Here is a 23,330-nt window from a genome sequence, read left to right as displayed (position 1 = left end):
AAAAGAGCCATGTGCCTCCATGTCCTCTCCAAAGTACCTAGTGTCCCTTTCTAAACTCGAAGCTTCTGCCTGTGAAGCTACTGGGGGTGCTGCCTCCTGACTTACAGTCATTCCAGCAGCAAAAGCTGCTTCCCAGCCACATTCTGCAGTCTTTTGGAGAGGTCAGCAGCAATTTAAATGAATGAAGCAAAAGCACTAAACCCTGATGACATACTGATGTCTGGGGAGAGCACACGTTGTGTAAGATCTGCCATCAGCAACCCTGAAATTCCCATCAGGCCCTTTGTGCCATGACCTTGGCAAGGGGCTGCCTGACAGTCACTATCTCGTTAGCTGCTCTCCTGAACCCTTATGTCCAGCTTCTCTAATTGCAGCTTTTTCCTTCTTTGCATGCGAGTTGTCTCTGTCTCTGGTGTGCAGATGGAGGGCTCAGGGACCTCACTATTCAGAGACACTTAAGGGCACTTAACATCCTCATACAAGCCTGAGGCTTGGAGGAATGGAGGAAATGATGACCTGTGCTGTTGCCTTCCCATTTGCCACCTCCTTTCAAGAAATAAAAAGGGGAATTCTGGATCTCAAGAAAGGTGTTAGGCTGGAAAATCTGAAGCAGTCTATCACCAGAAAGCATGGACACCAGACAGTGGTTTCTACACTTCACTGGACATGTGGGTGAACACAAGGACTTGCCCCACTCAGACACTGTGAGTACCTGTCATTGGAAGAGAAATCCATTCCTAGGACAATGCTCTCTTCGGTGTCTTGTCTGCCGTTGGTGGACACTACCACCATGTATCTAGTGCGGTTCTGGTAGGTACTTTCCAGTCTTACAGCCTAAGGAAAGGAAGGGGAGAGGTCAGCAGTGCAGCCAGCAAAATGCACACAATTACTTTTACAAGCCACCTTTTCATGCTGAGTGACAGGCGCAGAAGCAGTGATGCAGTTTGCACTAGTACAGATGGCCCATACTTCTCAGCTGGGTAACCAGCAGAAGAGGGAGAAGCAACTTACTCTCTCGCACACAATGCTTTCCTCAACAGCTGGCATGCTCCTGGTGCCTTCTGCACACCTTGCTGCAGGCCTGCTCTGTCCCACCAAGGCTGCGTTTAAACAGCAGCCTACAAGGCTGGCTGCCACAGTCCTCCGACTGGTCCCAGCCTAGTGAGCTTCATGGGGCGTTACGCGTTCAGCAAGACAGATGGGTGCTGAACGTGCTCGTCACCTCTCAGAGGGCTTTGTCCAAGGAGCTAGAGCTTTCCTTTGAACTACTGTGTGCTACAACAGCTCCAACGACTCTTTCCACCAACTTCCCAGACAGCTGGACAACTAGGATCTAATCAATACGTGGTTTCCTGCTGGTCCTTTGAATTTTTCAAGCAACCTCCCCAGTGCAGAAGCAACCCTACTGCCTTACAGCTGGCAGGAGAAGATCTCCCTATTACTAAGGTGTACCAATGGTTGGATTTGGATCGCTCAGAAGAGGCAAAAGCCGTTGTGCTTCATTGCTTCTACCACAACCACGTGCACCTCAGTGCCAAAAAAGAGATCTAGCAGCACTGAAGGATGCCTGAATTTCGCCCCGAACTCCCCCAAATCAAGTACTACTCACAGCATTCAGAAAGCGGCCGTGCAGCAAAGTTGGGAGCATCAGACCAACACTGAAGCTCCTGAAAGGCTACACTGAAGTGTTAACGCTCCTCCAGAGCCACGAGGAAGCGAGAACTGAAGTGACTCCAGCAAGTCTTCTTACAGACAGACTGCTGGTTAGTGAGGAGCCCAGGGAAGGGAGCCCAGCGTTTTGGGTTTTGCCTATAAACATCTGCAGTAGGCAGCCTTTACTTGCAACGCTTTTTGGACTCTGTTCCAAGCTACTTGCAGTTATTTTAGTCACAGGATCCCAACTACAGAAACTATGACATCCCTAGAAATGAAGTGTCTTAGTTATGTACACTGAATCTTAACTTTGGACAGCCTAATCCAACCCCAAGATGCTGTCTGGCTTCAGTGTTTACCTTACTGTTAAACTGCTTCTTGAACTTTGAGCAGGGCCTGCAGAGAGCAAACACGGGCGAGAGGGAACCAACACAGCCCAGCCATGCCCTGTGCTGTGGACAGACACCTGCCTGCTGTGATGGGATCCAGTTGCCAAATTCCTTGCGACCCAATGGTTGAAGCTCACAGTGGTCTTCGACATCTTTCGCAAACTGAACTGAGTTCCTCAAACACCAGCAGCCCTCCTGAGCCACTGCTTGTATAGACACTTCCTGGTGGCCCACAGTCATGGCTCAGAAAGCCCAGTTTAAACAGTCATTTTATCCTTAAAAAAAAAAGCTCACAAAATAACTATTGCGTGGGATGTCTCAGAAGTAGGCTGGCTTTTCCCAAATACGCTCCTGTAGTTCTTTCTAAGTTGGTCTTGAGGCCAGAATGGCACCTCCTTGCTTAGAGGAAGCCCCCTCTGACCTCCTCACACCTCGCCTGTCCACTAGCCATTCAGTCTGGGCAGAGTCTGCAACAAAGGTTAAACAGCGCACGGCGGTCAGAACAGAGCTCGCTATTTCACTGAGTGCTCTATCGCAGGAGACTACGCTGACAGTGGCAGGGAAAGCTTCCCAGTGGTGTTGCAGGGAGCAGCAGCTCTAGTGATGGGGGCGGAATAGCAAGTGCAGGCAGGAGACGGTGTTGACCGTGTCTTCTAGACTTGTCCAATGGGACTGAAGACTAACAGAAACTACCCAAATGCTGATGCCAGCAGACAGACATGCTCTGTACAGCGAGAGACTGTGCCCCACCCCATCTCTTTAGGATAAGTCATGCTAAAACCAGCCTTATTTTCCTTCTTGCTCCTTGAGTCACTGAGATTCCTTTGGAAACATGGAGGATCAAAGTGGTCAGGCCTTCAAGGTGTGAATTCTGCCAAAGACGGCTGTTTCTACAACTAACCACTGGTAGCAAAACAGAAAGGGTGCTCTTCAACCTAGAAGAGCAAGCAATCACCAAGATCTTGGTGGTTAAAGTCATTATCTACATTAGGAACCAAACCTCAAACAGAAACAAAGACTTGCCTAAAACAGGAGCAGGCGGACAACAGCTGCCCTGCATCCAGGGCATCCACACGAGGTCTGTTCTGCTTCTCTTGAGGACAGTCCAGCAGCAAGAGGATTAACATAATCTAACTTACTTTGCTAAACCAATTTGGCTAGCAGTAATGGGAAGTGTGGTCTTAATGCAAGACCCTTTAGAACGTGGCTAGACAAACAGCGGCCAAAGGTCACGTAGCTTCAAGTCACTGGGGTTGGATTTTTGGAGGACCAATTAAGAGGAACAGAGCATGGCTTATTGTGGCTCTCTAGATCCAACACTTACACACTTACCACAAAGCACAGGACCACGACTAGAGCAGATAATGTGTTTTGCTAAATTTACTAGAATAATAAAACAGCAACCTTGACATTCTAAACCAGCCAAATCTCAAAAGTTACTATCAGTGCTCCAACAAGCCCATCAAATCAGAAACTATACTTTTCATTAAGCTCTAGTTCATATGCTCACCCAACAGTAGGAGCATACCAAGTAACTGGTCTGACACCTTTTAAATGAAGATATTTGAAATCCCACTCAATCTAGGGAAGATGGCCTAGCTTTGGGACTGTGATGAGATGGAAGGTTCTTTCTCAACAGCTCATCTACCTAGAGCTACCTTCTCCTCAATATGGGGAGGTTATTTATAGTCTGTTCATGAACAAGAACGTCTCTGTAGTCCTTTCAGGGCCAGCAACACTTTTCTTAGTTTTAGGCTCACCTAAATATAAGCCAACTTTATCTTCTGCTGCATTCTTGTTTCGTCAGAAGTGTGATGTGGCATTTTACCAGCCCTTTTGAACGGCACATTCCAAGAGGTAAATTCATGCTGACCTTTCATCTTTTTCATGATACATGATAGTAGGTGTTTCATACAAGAACACATCTCTCATTGGGATATTTGATTTGAAGACAAAAAAGTGCCCAGCTTTCTGAAGTCTTTTATTATTGAACACATGTGAGTGAGTAAGTCCGCACTCTACTAAGCAGAGATTGAACACGTTCAATCAGTTTGTACCCTTTTAACTCATTTTTCTCTCCTTCCTACTGATCTTACACTGGTACCATTGCTCTAATCCTGCTCTCATGGAAGGATAAAAAAATCTGCCACTAGCTCCAACAGAAACAAGAGCTGTTCCAAATTTTAAGTGTAGCTTTATAGAGGATGATATTCCTCTGCTGCCCTCTGAGCTGTGAAGTCTGCCCTCCAAATGAGAGCAGCCAACACAAGAAGAGAATGCATTTCTTTCAGTACTGTTTATATTTCAAATCTCATTTGTATCTACTATTTTATGAGAGAGTCTATTGCAGCTCTGCACACCCTTCGTTCGTCAAGAATCAATTAAATTCAAGTAGACTATCGAACTTAACCTCATGCAAGATTTCAGCATTCCAAACGCAACTCTAAACAAAAGGGTTTATGTCTCAGTCCACAAAGTCCTTATTCAGCTGTTAAGGCTAATTTGTCCCAAATCACACAATGTAGCCACTGATATTGCTGAACAATGACTTGTTCAATAGCTTCCAATGTTCTAACCCTGGCTCAGATTCTGAAAAGCACTGAGAACCCCCCTTCCCATCACTTTCACTGAAATTTTAGTGACAGCAAGGTGTGCCTGACAGACTTTGGGAGTAGGTCCTTTAGTTTGCTTACCACAAATTATTTTTGGTGGTCATTTTTAAAGTTAAAGCATTCCATAGTAATCTTGGCTGTTTCCTAGCTACACTCCTAAGATCACTCCAGCTCCAGCATACCTCAGGAGGATTCAGCAAACCAGAGGTGCCAGAATAACACTTCTGATGCTGGCAGTCCTACTTTGGGCATACGTTGCTAAGATGCACGAAGACAACACAGGAAAGAAACTTCAAACTACTGAGTGGTGAGAGATACAGATACACTGCAGTCGTGCCTGACCTTGTAGAGCACTTCAACATGTCCTAGACAAATTCCTCACTGCTCTTCTTTAGCTTCTGGAGGTCTTTAGGACAGCATGTCAATGCTATAAACAGCAATGCCTAATTTTCATTACATTATTATAGGAGGCAGCAACCCAGACAAGCAGAAAGACAAGGTTCAATATAGGTGCATAGCTACATGGGGATCCTACATGCTCCTTCCTGATAAGCCATGGCCTTTTGGGATGCAAGAAGTTACGAGAGCAGAGTGTGGAACACAACTGAACTAACGTGGAAGGGCAGGTGTTCACGCTGGTCAGACATAAGTCACCTACTCTTGATTTAAATAGGACACCAAGCTAATTTACCCAGCTTCTCTGGCAATTGTTACAGCACTTTTTGAGAGTGTAAGTACTCAACACTTGGATCAGACAAAGGCAGTCTTCTAGCCATACAATTTGTCTCACTGAACAACCCAATAAGCAGGCCTTTCATAATTAGCTGCTTTCCTACCTTTGTGGTTGCAAAGACGTCTCCCCAAACCCGCTGATGAAACCACTCAAACATACACGCACCACTGCTTTCAGGAGTTGCACAGGTGTATTTGTCAAGTGGAACTTAACCTTTATATTCATTAACAGCAGATAAGCAAAAAGCCAGCCTACCAGTCTGATGTTGTCTTCTGGGCGGAGCAGTATGAACATGGCCTGCAGGTGTTGCTGGAGATCCCCTGCAGGAAAGAGGGAAAGGTTAGTGCACAAAACCAGCTTTAAATCACACACAGGTTGCTGACCGTCCAGCCAGAGGAAACATCCACCAAGAAACCTGACACGTCACTGTGAGCGTTGTCACTTCCACCCACTAAGAGATGACAAAACTCCGTCTCTTAGTCAGCTGCTCTTCGCTCTGTGCGCTCACCTATCCCCATCTTACCATGCTCTCTCCTGCTAAATCCTGTTACCTTTTTAACAGAGGTAAAAAGCCTTTCAGTACTCTTTGTTCCTTTAAAAGACAAGGCAAACTAGGTAGAAATGGACTCCACCCCATGGTTCAACATCTCATTCTACCATGCCGTTCAAATCAGAAATCTGTCACTTCTTTTACACCAACTTATTACTTAGTGCGGAACTGCTACCTGGACAAAAGTATCCCCTTTAAAGTGAGATTCAGTCCCATCTTAGAGCAGCACATGCCCACATACGCTTATGTACCAACCCCACCCAAAAGCAGCTAAGAATCGCCACTTGAAAAATCAAGCAACCATAAGTTTTCCTAGAAAAGGCTTGCTACACTTTTATTGGTGAGGCTGAGGAAGACAGAAAGGAAAAAAAACCCAACAAAACAATAACCACAGTCACGCAGTAACTTTAAAGTCTTTAAAAAGAGCTGAGTGTCCCAGGTTTCTAAAGCAGCAAACATTTGAAAGACAAGTGAGATGCCTTTCTGTTGGTACTGGTGCACTGACTTCTCAGCACTCCTCCCTGGCCCGTAGAGAGCCAAGAGCTTCTCTGCTAAGCACATTACCTTCTGAGTGTCAGTAAGCAATAACACCTCCACCAACGGGCTGTTTTTTCAATCTTTACCTGGAAAATTAATCTGCATTCCCAGAAAAGAGAGTGCAAGGCTGCCAGGTGGGTGGCACAGAACGGCAAGAAGAGGAGCCTTTACTCTTTCACCCTCTCCCACTCCCACACAGGTGGGAAGCTGAGTTTAGGCAACACTGCAGGGAAGAGCACGAATGCTGGAGCAAGTATTCAGCACAAGCAGCTACAAGAGCATTTTCTAGGAAGGCTGACTAACCTTCCTGACCTCCCTTTCTAATTCATTGGTGGTGCTAGAATCCATGCTATTTCATGGACTTTCAGAAATAAGGAAACCTTGGACATGGAGCAGCATCCAGAAGTGCCACAAAAGGGAAGGGGAAGAAAGGAAACGCTGCTGAGCAAGAGCATGGTACCTCATTTCCAAATGATTTTTATAGCTGGTGGAACAGCAGGGCTGAAGGGCTGCTGCAGCCCCTCTCCTGATGAGGCAGAGGCAAGTTTGTGTGGAGTCGGCTACGCAGGACACGGCATTCCCTGCTCTCCCCTTCCTTCCTCCTCGAAACACATTTCAGCGTATGGAGAATGAGTCAATGCCCTCGGACTGCATTTTTAACTGGGGGTGGGAAAAATTGAGACACTCCACAGTGCTAGGGAAGTCACATACAAAGCAGCAGCAGCAGTGACAAGCACCTGAAGCTACTTCCTGCCCAAGGACATTGTTCCCAGCGCTGAAGTGGTGGGCACGTGCCTCCCTAAACAGCAATTACTTAGGGGGATAGGTAACGTAGGAAAGGCCAGCTCATCCATCGGATGCTTGTCCTCCCAGGGGTGCAGTGGGAGACAGGATGTCCCCACATCAACGCCAGTGCACAGTCTTGGCAATGCTGCTCAGGTCCAGCAAGTTTCAGCTCCTAGCGCAGTGGGAATCGGCGAGAAGTGGACTCAACAGGCAAAGGTCCCTCTGCTTCAGGTGGCACCTTGTGTCTGCAGCCTGGAAGAGCCCAGCAAGTATTTGACTCATGAGGTATTCACATGTCTTAGGCAGCTTGAAATGAAAGATGTTTAAGAGCCGAAGTTTCCAGAGGTTTTTGTTTGTTTGTTTGTTTGTTTTTTTAAAAAAAACAACCACACACACACCACCAGGACTACTGGATTTTCTCAATACTTAAAAAAGAGAGGAAGTTTGAAGTTTCTAAGCCAACCCTTTCTGCAAGGCTCAGTCAAGGACCTCCACTATGCCTCATCCTCAGAAAGTTTATTGCACTCCTCCCTGTTCCCCAGCCTGCCCTGCCAGCCTTGGGAGCTCCAGAGCTGGAAAGTGAAGTATTGCTTCCTTGGCTGGCTTTAATCGACTTGCAGCATTTTCAGCCCCAAACACACAAGGCATTTTGTAAGCTTCCTGGATTAAGAAAAAGCAAAGGAAAGGTTTTAGCATGCCAGAATCAGCACAAAGATATCACATCCTGTCCTGTGAAGAGCTGTCGGCTTCGCTGGCATTCATGGCATGACTGCTGCTTCCTATCACATTGTCCAGCAATGAGCAGATGCTTTTGTTTCCTTCGAGCTGGCAAGCTAGGTGTAAAACATCAGCTAGAGCGGGATCTTAAAAGTGATTTACAGTATCCCAGAGATGGCAAAAGCCCCAGGGAAGCTGCATCCTTTCCTGGCCTCCTCCAGCATTGTTGGAGTGCAAAAGCAAGCCCACCATCCTAGGGAACACAGCTCGTTTGCCAGGTGGCACGGGGCGCAGGACCGCCCAGCGAGAGGAGCGCGGACAGCTGGTACCTTATCTAGTCAATCTGCCAACTAGCAATTTCCATTGCTGAAGATGATATGATTAAAGAAATGGGTGTAAGCATTAATTATTTCCTATTACGCATTTACTCTTTATGCTGGATTCTAGCCCCTCTGATGAATTAGAAAGGGAGGTCAGGAAGGTTAGTCAACCTTCCTAGAAAATGCTCTCGTAACCACCTGAAACACTATTGCATCCATAGGCAGCAATTCCATACTGGAAAGTTATGTCCACTCTCCGCCACCCTTCTAATTTTGTGTGCCAGAGATAAGTCACGACATGCACATGGGAATGAAAGTTGAGCACAGATTATCAGAGTCCAAGAAAGGAGACAATTTTCTTAGCCACACGCTCTGCCAGCTAACTGCCAGTGGCCGGTTCACCTCTCAGAGCCACACTCATAACATCACCATTTTAATTGTGTTGGCACAGATGTTTTGCTCAGCAAGACGATACACTGATCTCTTGGTCTGCTGGCATATATTGCCCGTTAGAAAAGTTCACAGAAAAGAAAGATGGTGCACACTCACACAAAGGGCTCTTCAGTGAAATCTCCAATCACCATAAAAAATATATATACTATTCCCATCAAGCAGGGAAACTGAGAAAAGGACAAATACTGATGCCTCATTAAATCTCACCCCATAAGCTGAAGAGACAGGAATAAAAAGAGTCTTCCAAGAACAAAACTCCCACCCCTTGGGCAAGCCAGCCTCTTAAATACAAAACATCTCGCTGTAAGCAATTACAACACACCAGATTTGCTTTCTTGGCAACCTGGCTTCCAAAAGCTCTGGGCTGATTAGACAAGCGACTCTTTTTTTCCACCAAGGTCTCTGGACCTCATGTAAGTCAGCTGTTGGCAAGGAGATGAGGCAGCAAGAGAGACTCAAAGCTGGCTGCGCTGCCTTGCACGGGTTCACAAGGAAACCCATCCAGCAGGTCTCTTCTACAAGGTAAAGCCAAGACAGCAACTGACCTGGGCTTTTACTATGCAGAGGAATTTGGAGAGATCAAAAACCAAGACAGGTCAAGATAAACTTTTTAAAAGACTGCTGTCTACTTTCACGCTGAAGACATTTCTCTTCAGTCTCAACCAGAAAGGCCAGCTTTAAATTAAGTTTCAGAACAATTTATTTTCTTTTGATAACTGGTAACTAATGCATCTCATTCAAAGCAATTTAGGGACTGCTTGTACTATGTCTGAGTGGAAGTGTGTAATTAATTGCCTTCTGACTTAAACTCTTTATAGAAAGATGTTTGTAAAGAGATTTTGAGGTGGGCCAGTTATCAGGTAGGTTAACTCTGCCAGTTGTAGATCTGGATGACAGTCTGATGGTATCAAAGTACAAAGGACTCTACACCTGGAACCAAACCAAATCACCTTTTGGTGGTCCCTTTTTGGCAAAGAAAGTTGACTCCAGCCTCTCTGTTTCTGTCTCTGTCCCATATGCAAAAGCCTGAAGGTCTCAATGTTGTTTTTTTCCCGTTGGTTGTTTAATGGAAGGGAAAAACCCCACACTATCTGATCCCTGTAAAACACCATCAGTGAATAAGCACCATATACACAATGAAAAACAACCTACCCTGAAATGTTTGAGTTTCATTATTCAGACTGACTTCTCAAACAAAGAGTCAAAGCAAAAAATTAGATTAAACTTTCAGCAGATAAAGGGGGTGGAATTATGACTGACTCTGTATTATTCACTCTGCTCACAGGTCTGAAAAGTCACACTGACTTTGCTCACAGGTTTCTTCACCACCACGCAGAGGTAAGTCTCCTCCCTTTCTTCCATCGTAACCGGTTACTTTCAGATCACGAAGGACAATTAGTCATCCCATATCATAACCTCAGGTTTCCCAGTGCAATGCATGAAGGTGTTGATGGCACTCCTCCAGCCCCTCTCATACAAAAATTATAGGATGGTATTTTGGAGGGCAGTTGTTCTCAGCTCTCTGCGATGTCATGATTGCTGCCCTGATGTCACTCATTTGTTTGATTTTGCAGGATAAACAAGAGAGTACTGAAACCTTTTTTTCTATCAGCATTAAATATTGCAGTCTTGAGACTGGCAGGTCTAGCTTTAATACACACCTGGTACAGACAGAAACATGTCATCTGGCGAGAACAAACTCAAGGAAGGTGGGCTGAGAAACAAGAGCGAGCAGACAAGCCTCAGCCGTCAGATACAGCACATACCTGCATGCTTGTTGCGCCTGTGACTGATCCTGGGAGTAGATGACCCATTTCCTCGCGGCAGGAAAAGAGCTGCACCTTTCACAGTGAGGAAGCTTTCGCTGATGCTGCAAGGGAAGAGGCAAACAGTGAGTAAGGAAAACTTGATATTGTCTTTATAAGGAGAAAAGCGACGAAACAAGAGAGGTTCAAGGCACTGAATCCATGCTCTGTTCTTTTGCAAGGAAGCCATTTAGATGGAATTACTTTGTTGGTAAAGAACTACCCCCCGCCTCTCCCCCCATAAGTACTGCAAACATTCAAAGCATAACTGAGAACAACATGAACAGAGAAACACCGAAAAGCAGAACATATGCCTGGTACCGTTCTACCCGCAGAGGTAGAACCTGAGCAGGCAGAGGGGATTAACCTATGGCTATATTTTCGATTTGAAAGATGAGCGATCCGCACTTCTAAATGGCGATGAATACAGCAAGCCCACGCATCTCTATAATTACAGATTCTGTTAACCCTGTGCTTTGTGGTTCAGACACAGTTGATGCCCTGCAGAAACAAATGTCTCCCTTCAGCAGTTAGCCAAAAGAAAATTAGTGTACATAACAGATTAAGAAATCATGAAACTACTGTCTATGAGTCGTATGATAATTAACTCTCAAAGACTTATAAATTAAAAGCAAAACTGTAATGCTGTTGAATTCAGCAGACATCACTTACTGCCTTGATTTTGCCCTTTCTGAAGTCACATGAGGAGAGAGGTTTGTGAAAAGGGGCAATAAAGAATTCTCAAGTTCTGTGGAACAGCTGATATTTTAACCACATCTTCCAGCAGTTTTTTTAAGAGATGCTGTGGCTCATGGAAAATGCGAGACACACTACAGATTTTGCAATTAAGCCATCCTGTTGCACAGTTAAGGGTTCCTGCTTTTCTCAGAATTGGTAAGATAGTCATACATGCTTTGAAGAAAGCCATAAACAATTCTACAGTCAACAGGATGGTTGATGAATATGATAAGACAGGATGGGAGAGTCCCTGGCATCGTGCACCCCAGCAGCTCCATGCCTTGAAAAAGACGCTGCCTTGTTCTCTTCAACTGAAGAAGAGACTAGGAACTTCTTAGTTCCTTTCTCTGCTTGAACAAACACCAAACCTAATTATTTATTCCCTTCCTTTAAGAGACGAGGACGGGGAAATAATCATAGAGTAAAAAACCCCGTCATATATTTGAAGAAATTCCATGTTACAAAATGCAGGTGAACGCTAGAACATGCCAAGTCACCACCCTTCACAGCTACTTCTGCTCTGCAGAATAAGCCACGGCTCACTGCTGCCCGCAGCCCGTAGCTCCTCAAAGGCAGGCATACACCTGAGCACGACTGAAGATGACAGCACCACAGAGAAATCAAACATGACCAAGAACCAGGACACAGCATGCCATGAGCCCGTGATCTTCCAGATTCATGATTTGAGGTTGACCGCTTTTAACAATAGGCTTTGCTGACTATGTTTTTATAGCTACAAGAATTATAAAAGCTTGTGTTAAAGTTGGATTTCCCCCTAACCTCAAGCACATTTCTGGGCACCTCTCCATTTTCCTGCTGGGGATATCAAAAAAATCAAATTTTCTGAGCTCCAGCAAAGCAGACGCACGCACTCAAAAAGAACTTCTTTTTTAAGCCTGTAGCACATCCCAACGTTATGCACTGTCTGTCACAACCTCAGCACTCCTCCTTACTGACTAAGTTTCTCCCAGGACTTTTTTTCTAAAATTAAACCAGATGTCAAACATGCACTGGATGTTCCAATAAAACAGGAATTTTAAAAAGGAAAGATCACTCATGCCAAATTAAAATGGATCAGAGATCCTTACTTACGCTAAAGTTTAAAACAAAACAAAAAGTAAAATTTAAATTCGTTGGGCACACTGAGCACAGATGTTTCCTCAGACCCTTCTTATATAAAAAATTTTCACTGAACCTTTCTAGCTTTTGGTGACAAACCAATCCTCTGAAAGCCCTCAAGCTACATAGTTTCTTAAAGCCTGAACTGGAGAAACACTGAGTTATCCTGGAGCCACTAGCTTTAAAAAAAAAAAAAAAAAACCAACAAAAAACCACCACCAACAAAACACCACAAACAAAATCCATTCTCCCTCACTTAGCTTCAACATACTTTGGTTCAGCAGTGCCCTGACGTCCTGAAGAAGTACACTTCTGCTTTCAGACTAGCACCTAGCACCCACAAGCGGGAGCAGAGCAAGAGAGCGTGTCCGTGCTTTGCTGAGCCTCTTCAGGAGACAACGATGCAGAAAGAGTGAGAAAACATTCTCTCCCTCTCCTCCTTCCTTTACAATCTCACCACAGAGGCAAATGAATCTCAGGCTGCACAGGAGGAGAAAGATTTCAGTCGTCACAGCCAGTTTTCACATAGTTAATTTTTTCAGCAGTCAACAACTAATATTAGCAATCCTTTAGCCTGTGCCTGAGGTTTCCCCAGAAGCTTGAATTAGCAACTATTTTTAGTGGATAAAGCAGCATGTAGCTAGAGGGCTGGGAGGTTAAAAAATCTTCTCACTTCCATCACTTTCTTTTATCACCAGCGCTGCGCTGTCAGCCACCTGCCTGGGAAGGAAACATGGGCAGAACTAAAGAGATTCCCATCAGGTACATTCTTCCAGGAGGCCACCTTCTCTCCTAAGGCCAGGGAGAGCCTTGTTTTGGGCCACTAACCAGAAGCAACAAGTTTGACTTGGTAAGACTAGGGAAAGGGAATGTAATTTCCCCATACAAAGGATCAGAACAGATAAAGAATGTGGCGAGGCAGATCATTCTTGTAGAGCAGGGAGGTCAAGCAGGCAGGGCAGCACCTCCCGCAGGGCAGGAGCGATGGCCATCAGCACCGTTGGGGAAAAAGCACGTCGGCAGAGAAAAGAGCCTCGTCCTGCTAGTTACAGCTCTGGGGACACTCACTGCGCGGACGAGGGCATGGCATGCTATCGGCACTCTCGGCATCACCTCCTACGAACTGCTGACACCAGACACACAACACATCAGTATCCAGCACAGCACCCTAGCAAAAACCACCCGTCATACACAAGCACACAACTAAGCCCTTGCTCTGCGATTCAAGCAGTAAAGAAAATCTTGGGAGGAAAGGCAAGAAGTTTATAGGAAACTCCAAACAGCTGTAAGAATAATTAGAATAACTACCAGTGAAGCTGAACACCGTTCTACTGGGAGATGCTGATTTTTGTGCCTGTGATGCACTATAGGGACCAAAAAAAAGCAATCGTTGGCCTGACATCCCCTGTACCGCCCACGGCTGGCTGCTCTATTTGGGTCCACCCTGCCTGGATAGCCCCAGCCATGATCTCTCCCAAAAGCATGATATTTCAGGGCAAGATCACCTTTGGATACTGCCACCGATATGTAAGGAGAGAGGATTCCTCCTGTAGGATGCTAACAGCAGGCCCCGCTCTGAGATGCTCCAGAAACACAAAAGGTAGAAAAGATGGGTGTGAAAATGGGTGTGAAAAGGGCAATTAAAGGCTCAAAACAACTCTCACGATGTGGGACTGTGCTCACCGCAACAGCAGAGCCATGCTACCATCCACTACTGATTTTACCCTGCTGACAGCTCGATGGCTCCCAAGCACAACCAGGGCTTTGAAATACTTCATAAAATCTGGTTTGCCAGAGCCTACTGGAGCTTCGATGCTCTTTGAAACAATCTCCTGGAAACAGACTGGGTATTAAAAGACACTAAATGCGGTTAGGGGAGAAGTTGAGTCCAGGAGAGCAGAAGACAGGGAGCCAACTTGGCAGAGGTAACAAAGCCGAGTTGTATTTTATCAGCACACCAAGCTCGTCCCCAGTCCTCTGTACGACACAGTGGCTTTATTCTGGAGAAGACTTACTTGGGACATATCTATGAAAGAGTTATTAAAGCTATAAGCAACCTTCAGCACTACAGCTGTGAGGAAAAAAAAAAGCTTCTGTTCCATGTTTAGCCTGTTCACCTCTGAAGTGAAGTAGCAACCTCAAGGCCACCAGTAATGTGTTATTTGTAATTCACTGCTCACTGGGAAGAGAACCAACATAAGCGGAACACTTAAGCAACTCCTACCGAAATTACTACTTGTACCATTTTTTTCTCCCAGGCAGAAAAGATTGTGTAGAAATTGTACGAGGCACATCATCAAAACTATTTAAAGCCTTCTGCACAAAAAGCACAGACGTTTCCCTCAGAAGACCCAGTTTCTAAACAGCAGTAACAGCACGAAACAGAAGCAATTCCTGTGCTCCCTGACTTGCTGCCCAGCGGCTGAGCTCCTCGTGCACGAGGAAAACACTGCACGGTTCATACCAAATTCTCATTATGCTACAAAATCGGGGAACCACATAAAACTTACAGATGGCAAACAGCTAGTGAATGCCCTCCCAGCTGTTATCCTGCTCCATTCATAAATTGCAAGCACAAACACCAAATGAACTGTTTTGAAGACACAAAAGAGAAAACGCTACTGGTTTATGGACTATGCCAAAGAGATGCGATAACACGAATCACCTGACACTTTGCCACGACCGCCCTGTACGATGCCTTCCACGTAAAGGGCTGCTCGGCCGGGGAGCTGCTCGGCCAGAGTGCTGCACCACCAGCCAGGAGGTAGGTGAATCTGCACCACCCACCAGTTTTCAATGAAAAATTCTCAGTCCTCAATGTAAAATACTCGGACAGGAACCTTGTAGTCTTCTTTAGAAACTGTTTCATAAAGCAGAGAAAACTTTTTTAGAAGTACAGCAAGGAAAGCAGAGGCGCACCTGAACAGCTTCTGGCAATGTTTTATCCTAATAAACACTTAATTAAGTTATTGCGAGCCTGAGGATGACTTTCCAGTCGGCTTTACTTACTCACTGGAGCAGCTCCTTTACAGCAGGCTCCGTTCTGTCCAACCCAGCCCTTAATCGGGCACTTGCCAAGTAGCAAAACCGACAGAGCTGGCAGCATCCCCTGAAAGGTTCAGCAGGAGAAGTCCACCCACCACGTCCCCCTGCACAACGCGCAGGAACGGGTCAGCGCGGCGAGGAGCAAACCTCCTCGCGCTGTCACCTCCTCGCCAGCTGTGCCATGGCACGCGCAGGCAGCAACATGGGCACTGCAGGGAGCTCTCAGCCCCCTGCCCCATTCCCCCTCTCCCTTAGAAGAAAGGGGGAGATTAAAAAACAATGGGATAGGGGACATGAAGATTTGAAGATACTTGACATTAGAATAAAAGTCCACTACCTGTATTATTTACAGAAACACAAACATAATTTCTCTTTCAGCCTCAGGTATTTATTAATCAGAACCCTGCAGAAAAGTGCTCCGAAGCAGCATCCTAGCTGCGTTTGCGAGCTACAGCTCAGCACTGGGAGGCTGCACTGGGATTTCAATGCCAAGCCCGGCTCCAGCTGTAGCTCCCCGTGACAAGAGCATTGTGCAGTAACTACAGAGGCTTCCAACTCCTGAGCAAAAGGAGGTTTTCCTGAAGGGCATCTCTTGGGACCCAAGCACCACTCAGCACAAGCTTTGCAAACACAAGAAGCTGCCCGGCAGGACTGCACACTGCCAGGAAGGGCTCCGAGTTTCCGACCCATCTGCAGGACATAGCCTTCCCCTCCAGCTGCCGGTCAGACCAAAGGCAAACAAAAGAAAAGCAGAAACACTGACTGAAAGCAGGCAGGCAAGTCCGACAGCAAGGAATGACACAAGTTAACCCTGGTGTTGACTAACCAGGAGCATTCAGCAGCCCAAGCCCTGAAAATGGGAAGTGTCAATGCAGACATCTGTACTAAAGCGCCGGGGATTTCGGCTGGGAGCCCGCTCTACCAAACGCTGCTCACGTGGGCAGCAAAAGGCAGCCCCTGCCTGAAGAGTCAGCAGCTAAACAGGCGTAGGACAGGGACCAGACACGCTGAATTCAGAGTGTCTACTAGGAAGTGAAAAAATCTTGCATTCCCAGTTACTTTCCCTCAGTTTTAAGCCAGGTTGCTCCCTCAAGAGCCCCCCGACATTTTGCTCTAACACGAGAAGCCAGAGCGTGCTGCTGGGGGCGGGGGGGAGTGCACATCTCTGCATTGCACATCTCATCTGCTGCCAGCTCAGCTTTGTCATCCTCCTTCAATCCACAGGTTGCAAAACACAAACCCAAGAAAAAGACCAAAATTCAGATGCTGGCAGGAGTGGCGTAGCAGGCGTCAATACTTAGCTCATTCCCGAGGCTGCGGAGCCAGGCGCGGAGGGAGGGCAGCCGGGGACATGACAGCAAGCTCTCGTAGCACGCCAGGACTCACCCTGCAAGAGCAGCAATTCCAACTGCAGCTTGCTGTGCCTGGTGTGGAAAAAGTTACAGGAGGGCAGGCCGAGCAGCCTGCTGTTTTTCTCAGCACCTCAAGCCATCTCCCTCCTCCCTCCTGCTCCACACACCTCCAGCATCCCTCCATAGAGAAGCGCCTAACTCTTCCAGCTTACACCGTAGTCTGTTTTTCAATAAACAACATCCTTATTTCCCTCGCTTACTTTTTAAAGCGGCTGGTTTAATAACTGCCGACAGTATAAATGAATTGTATAGAGGAGAGCAATGTTTGGCTTCCCGTGTAAGCCTTTGCTCCTACTCAAGTGATGAAAGCACCTGGTTCTCTTCACACAGAGGCCAGATCTCAGGGCTGAGTAGAGCAAAGCAGTACCAGTCACTAATAAAAAAATAAATCCAAACCCAGAAAACAAAAACCCCACCACAACAACAGCGAAATGGAAAAGGCAAGGATAACAGGATTGCTCTACACTGACATTTGTATCAACAGGGTCAGCTGGCAGCACGCACAGACAAGTCTAGGCTTCTCCGATATCCAAAATAGAAACAAACCCAGCGCAGAGCAAAACAAGGGCCATGACTTACCAAAAAGGGCTCTGTAACACTGTCAACAGAGGTGAGAACATTGAGGGCAGGGAGAGAAAGGGGAAGTGGCTCTCCAACAAAGGCTGTCTCTTGCCACTCAGCACTTTTGCAACTTAAGAAACAGCACAAGGAGAAAAACAAAGCAAGCGTGGGAACCCACTCCATCGCAAATGTTTGACGCAAACTGCATTTTTAGCACATCTGCATTTGTGCCTTTTTTTTTTTTTTTAAAGGAACTGTCTACAGGCACTTCCTCTGCTCCAAGGTGGGGGTCCCTGGAGAGGTAATTCAGCTGCAATGACACAGACAGGCACAACCACAGAAAGATTCGCAATGCGCACGGTAACTCATTTGTACTAACTTATCTACCGATCCCTTCTCACCATAGCCAAGTCGTCTTGTCCCTTGCTTCAGTCTCCAATATGGACATCTGCTGAAGCTGAGCTAAGACAACAAGAACAACTTACAGTTTGCTGGAAGATACCCAAAGGTGAGGATGATGGGTGTGAATACGAGCTCTGAAGGCATTGCAACTCTAAAAGCATTCCCTTTATTTGCTCCAAGTGAGGAAAGAGTTTATGGTAAATGCGGAGAGGATACAGCTTGCAAAAGGGAGCACTGATGAGCATGGTTGTGTCTGCAAGCAAAGAGCAACCACTTCAGATGCACAAAACGACCACACTCATGGACACAGTTTCAGAGATGGGATTTAACCAGCCTCAGGTCATCCAACAAAGCCGTAGGGAGCGTTGATGCCCACTCAATACCCTACTGAGTTAACGGTCTACAAGTCAAGCCCACTACTGACAAAAACCATCATGCACACGTGCCATCCGTGCTCCTCTGCCACCAGGATCATTTGAATTGAGCCACAGAAACCATTTTGCAAACTTCCAAGTCAAAGCAGCTTGGGCAGCCTGGGTACACCGGTGAGAGCAGTGGCATCCTTTGGAGACAGCACAGAAGACAACAGCTCTGGGCTGAGAAACTCATCCCTGCCAGAGATGCCTTGCTGCCAGCAAGGGGAGCAATGACAGCTGCTGTTTGCAGCCCAGGTTTTCAGCCCACACAGCTGCATCGGGTCTGCACTGTGCCGAAGACAACCACAACCACCTGCAGCACTCCTCCACCTCCCAGTGCCCTGAGCCTGGCTCTGCAGTGGCAAGCTGACCTTCAGACTCCTGTCAAATGTACTCCCTCGCAGACAGAGCTGGGATTTATCTGTTACAGGTGCAGGAAAGCAGACTGGGTTTTGTTTTAAGCTGGATTCCAGAAGAAGACATTTTATAATTTTGGAGGGAAGTCAAAGTCCATGTGGGTTTCCCGTTCCCCTCATGTACTCCCAGCCTACGACTGAGCCAGCTCAACAACGTACCAACTCCTAAATCAAAGGCAATGCAGGCAGACCCCTCGCACAGGCATCGGCTGCCTCCTCACCAGCCCGCCCGGCAGAGCAAACGCCACGAGCTCAGCGCTGCCTTCCCACCCATCTGTGCGCCCATGCCTGCTGCTGACAGCTCCATATTACGTTTCACAGGGCTGCTGCTGAACGCGTGCTCATACAGTAACACGCACACAACCCTCCCTGTGTCACCTCGCTGCCGAGCTCCTCTGCATTGCTTCCTGCCAGCGCTCGGCAGCCTCAGAGCAGCGAGCAAAGGTCCTCGTGCCGAGCTTGGGCACCTCACAGGCGAGCGAGATGTGCCGAGTCGCAACACTGCTGCTGCCACCGAAACGCAGCATGGGCTGGGACGTCCCGCTGCAGCACAGATCATCAGGCAATAATTTATTTCAAGGAATATGAACTTGGGCACAGACTCTGTGATTCACCACGGCAATGAAGAACAGAGAGGTGCAAGGATGGATGCAAGCTATCACACACTGAAACACTCATTCCCACACAGCACAAACAGCAAAAAACTTTACTGGCTGTCTACCTTGCTATACAACACTAAAGGAGCCCCAACAAGCCACGCATTGGATGGCCCACAGTCAGCCTCCAAGCTGGCTTTGGAGGATCCATCCAGAGAAAAATATTCCAAAAAGTAACAGCAAAACAAGTTGTGCAAACAAAGCTCTGACATGCCCTGGAATTCAGGATTGAAGATATGCACAAAATCATTTTTTCTGCAGTCCAAGCACAGCAGTTCACGTACAAGAAAGGGGGCAGCTAACACAATTAGGATGCGTATTAAGAAATCCAGGCACTTGGTGTTTACAGAAGAAATTTGATTCTATGCACTTTTTTTAAAAGAGACCCAGACCGGAAGCAAGACCGTGAAAGGAATTTGTTTTACATGATAGTCCCCAAAGGCTTCCAGGTCTCCAAGTCAAGACATTCCCAGATGAAAGCCCTATACAACATTCTTCTCGCACTATATACTGTTTAAACATCCACAGACTTCAATGCATACCACCGGGTTCACGGAGCAGGACAGTTATACCCAAGAGAGCACTCCGCAATGTTTTACCACCACATGCTACACTCGTACCAGCTCAGTCTGTCCAAAATCAGCCAGCTGCTGTGGTATGAACAAAATGCTTTCGGAAATATATTCTTAAAAACACTTCAATCAACATGAGAAAACTTTGGAAGGAGAAGCTATTGTGTCAAGGACCAAAGCAAAAAAAAAAAAAAAAAAAAAGCCTCTTGATTGGTTATTTTTGGAAAGAGCACCCCTCTGATTGACACGTATTTATCTTTTTTCCTCTCAGAATTAACACAGTCCACGTTGATCATCTTTAAACCACACAATAACCTCCTCTGCCACCAGAGTTTGAACGCGTTGCCTTCACACATGGCACATTTCTTTTTAATCCTTACACAATAGCCGAGACATCCTCGAGCAGGCTGTTAACAACCAGCAAGCCTGAAAGGTCTCTCCCCACTATGTTTAAATACATTTAAGATAGGATATGTTATAACTAATTTTTACTCTGATCTCCCTGCATATGCAGGTGCATGATTCATCACTGCCACAGACCTGGCCATGTTTGGCCTGACCGGCAGCGCCCCGTGAGAAGGACCCCTCTGCTTTAAATACGACTGTAACACAAGTCAAAGGAGACATGCTAAGGTCAACATACTGTCCCTCCCTGCAGCAGCCAAGTCCAGAGGCACCTATATTTAGACAAAGTATGCCCAGCACTTTAAAGATGGAAGGAGACCACTGACTTGCCTGAATCACTGCCAGCGCTGGCCATCTCCCCAGGATGAGGACAGTCTGACCAGAAGCTGGCAAGCGCCCCGGCACCCGCTCAAAGCAAGGCACCCTGTGCACCCAACACAGCCCCACACCCTCCCCGACAGCCCCGGCTCCCCCAGGCACAAGCCCAGCCTCGCAGACTGGGAAAGAGCAGCCGCAGCCGGGATGCGGGCAGGTCGAGGAGGACATTGCTCCGTCGCTGCTTCTTGCTGGTTATGGTGGAGGTGGCCAGCGCTGAGCGTGGCTGCGGTCAGCTGGAGAGCAGAGGTCCTGCCGCCTTGCGAAGCGGCACCGTGCCAGGACTCGGCTCTGCAACCGCCCCGACGCCCGGAGCGGGGCACGGGATGGAGGAAGCACGCTGGGGAAGCAGCCTGGCTCTGATCGCAGCCTCCTTGCCTGCCCTCAGTAAATACATTAATGGACCCCTGTAAATAGAGCACCAAAACAAGAACCACTCTGTCTCCACACAAAGAAATCAATGCTGAATAATAAGCCTTTTCCTCTGTGCTAAAAAGAAGCAGATGCTTGTTTACCAAAAGCATCAAAAATCATCAAGAGGCTGTTGGATTTAACTCGTAAAAAATAGAAGGAAGTTATTTGTTCAGTATTTTAACTTCTGCAGCACTCAGCACTTTCAATTTTCTCTCATTCTTATTGCATCCTCCCCATGCACGAGGACTATTTGATCCCTAAATGACAGTTTCCAGCAGGAACAGTAAAATTAGTTTAGGACCGACTGCCCCTAGCAAAAAGGACAGTCAGCAGTAACCAGCAATGTGAGATGGGTTTGTGAACTGCTTCAGAGAGAACAGCCACGTGCCAGATTTCTTTCAATAGGTTTTGATTTGAAATTGGAAGTCACAGGGAGCTTTACATGTTGTGCTGATACAGCCCATAACCAGGCTATTGATCTGCTCACCCTTGCAAATATGCCAGTGACTTCATTTTATGGAATAGCAAAGCCATAATTAAGGGAATACAAACTTTAATGTGGCTGTAAATAGTAACTTGAAATTTTAATCAGTTAGTAGCGAGAAAACGTCAGAGGTGAATGATCAGAAACATTTTATAGTTGGAGTAGTTTCCTGCATTCTGTGTCTTTTCTTCAGTCCAAGGCAACACTTAGGACAGTCCTTAGCATAAGCAAGGTTAATACAAACTTCAGATTCAGTTTAAAGCTGCAAACCGAGGAAGAAATCCAGATCACTTTGGGTTAACCAACTCAACACTGCGGAGCCTTTAAAGATAGTCTGCTCCCCAGCAGACAAGGGACACGCTGCCTCGTCCGCTGGTGCTCAGAGCACACAGCCCTCTCCCGTACAGCACACCTACCCCGGCAGAAGCCACGAAAAGCACTCCAACGTTCTGCGGGTGTAAGTGACAGGCAGTCTCTGGAGCCATCAGAAAAAGCTCTCCAAATGAGAGCGTGAGATATAATTATGATGCATTTCAAAATGCAGACTCAGCATCGCTTTCCAGTCAAACTCTTCCCCCCCGCGGATGTAGCACGTTCTTCCTGGAGACAACATCCCTTGTGACTCTACTTTTTCTTTTGGCTCTCTGAATAGAGATCAGCTTACCAGGAGTCCTTTATTCCTGAAATAATTTCCATTAATCACTCACCATACACCACTTTAAACAGAAGCTGACAGACTGTGGGATGTCTAACACCACCGCAGCATCTCCCAACTTAAATAAAGGCTGAAACAAAGGGCAGCTGAAGAGGCAAAAGGAACCAGAAGATTTCCAAGTAGCAGACAAGTGAACTTCTCCAAACTGTTCCCAAGCATTGCAATGCTTTTATACAGATACCTGCAAACTTTAAATAAAAGCAGGGAAGCAGTACCATTAGAACCATCCACACTTCATTACATCTGCTTACAAAAAAAGTAAATAAAAGGCACTTTTGCATTTGTGATTCCTCTGTATAGCTGCAAATTAACTTACTCTTTTAGCACCTTAGTGTGACTTTCAGCTAAAGGAGATGCCAGTGCTTAACTGCAAAATGCATTTTAAGGAGTTTCTAACTCAACATAAAAACCCTGCAAAGTTTTGCTGGCTAGGACTCAGACTGGAAACACATTAAATGAAGTTGTAATTTACAAGAGCTTGAACTCCGAAGAGTAGAGATTCCAGATGTGTTTATCCCTGCAAAAGTAAGGTGCTAAATTTCATCAGAATTAGCACTTTAGGCAGTTTGGCAGCCAATTTTCAGTGGTTAACTCAGGTCTTCGTATTTCCTAAAAGCATGCAAACCTCTTTAAAAACCACACATTAAAGCAGAAAGACCAACGGAATACTAAACACTGCTGCGTATCACAGACCCAGAGAAGTCTCTAACAAGAACAGAGTGTACTTTAGGGAAAAGGCTCTTAAACGGCTTTTAAAAAGGCTCTAGAACAGATATTTGCCTAATTTCAAGCTAAAGAGCCTCTCATAAAACATTTCATGATGTACTTGAAGGAACTAAGGACAAAAAAAGTCAGTAACATTACAACAGTGTCAAGGTTTTGCTCTGGTGACTGTGCTGGGAAACGCGGTGATGCCCTGCCCTATCTCCCTTATTCCCGCTGAGCAGACGCTGCTCCCCGAAATGCGGGCTCCCCACCTTGCTTACCCACCCTGGCATTTAGGGGAGCAGCTCAGCGATACGCACCGGCCCTGCTCCCAGGCACA

General features: G+C 46.5%; 1 protein-coding gene across 3 annotated transcripts in view; it reads right to left on the bottom strand.

The window, feature by feature from the left end:
- The window catches only part of SSH2 (slingshot protein phosphatase 2), a 101,190-nt gene that overhangs the window by 23,727 nt on the left and 54,133 nt on the right, over positions 1 to 23,330 (bottom strand). For all 3 annotated transcript variants that reach the window (XM_075719433.1, XM_075719434.1, XM_075719435.1), the window contains 3 exons: positions 10,517 to 10,620; positions 5,643 to 5,707; positions 713 to 834 (listed from right to left, as the gene is read on the bottom strand). In XM_075719433.1, the coding sequence (XP_075575548.1) occupies positions 713 to 834; positions 5,643 to 5,707; positions 10,517 to 10,620 (291 nt within the window). The remainder of the gene's footprint in view (positions 1 to 712; positions 835 to 5,642; positions 5,708 to 10,516; positions 10,621 to 23,330) is intronic.

The sequence above is a fragment of the Pelecanus crispus genome, chromosome 12 (genome assembly GCF_030463565.1).
Source record: "Pelecanus crispus isolate bPelCri1 chromosome 12, bPelCri1.pri, whole genome shotgun sequence".
NCBI classification, from domain to species: domain Eukaryota; kingdom Metazoa; phylum Chordata; class Aves; order Pelecaniformes; family Pelecanidae; genus Pelecanus; species Pelecanus crispus.
The sequence above is the reverse complement of the archived record's forward strand: the minus strand, read 5'-3'. Positions and strand labels throughout refer to the sequence as shown.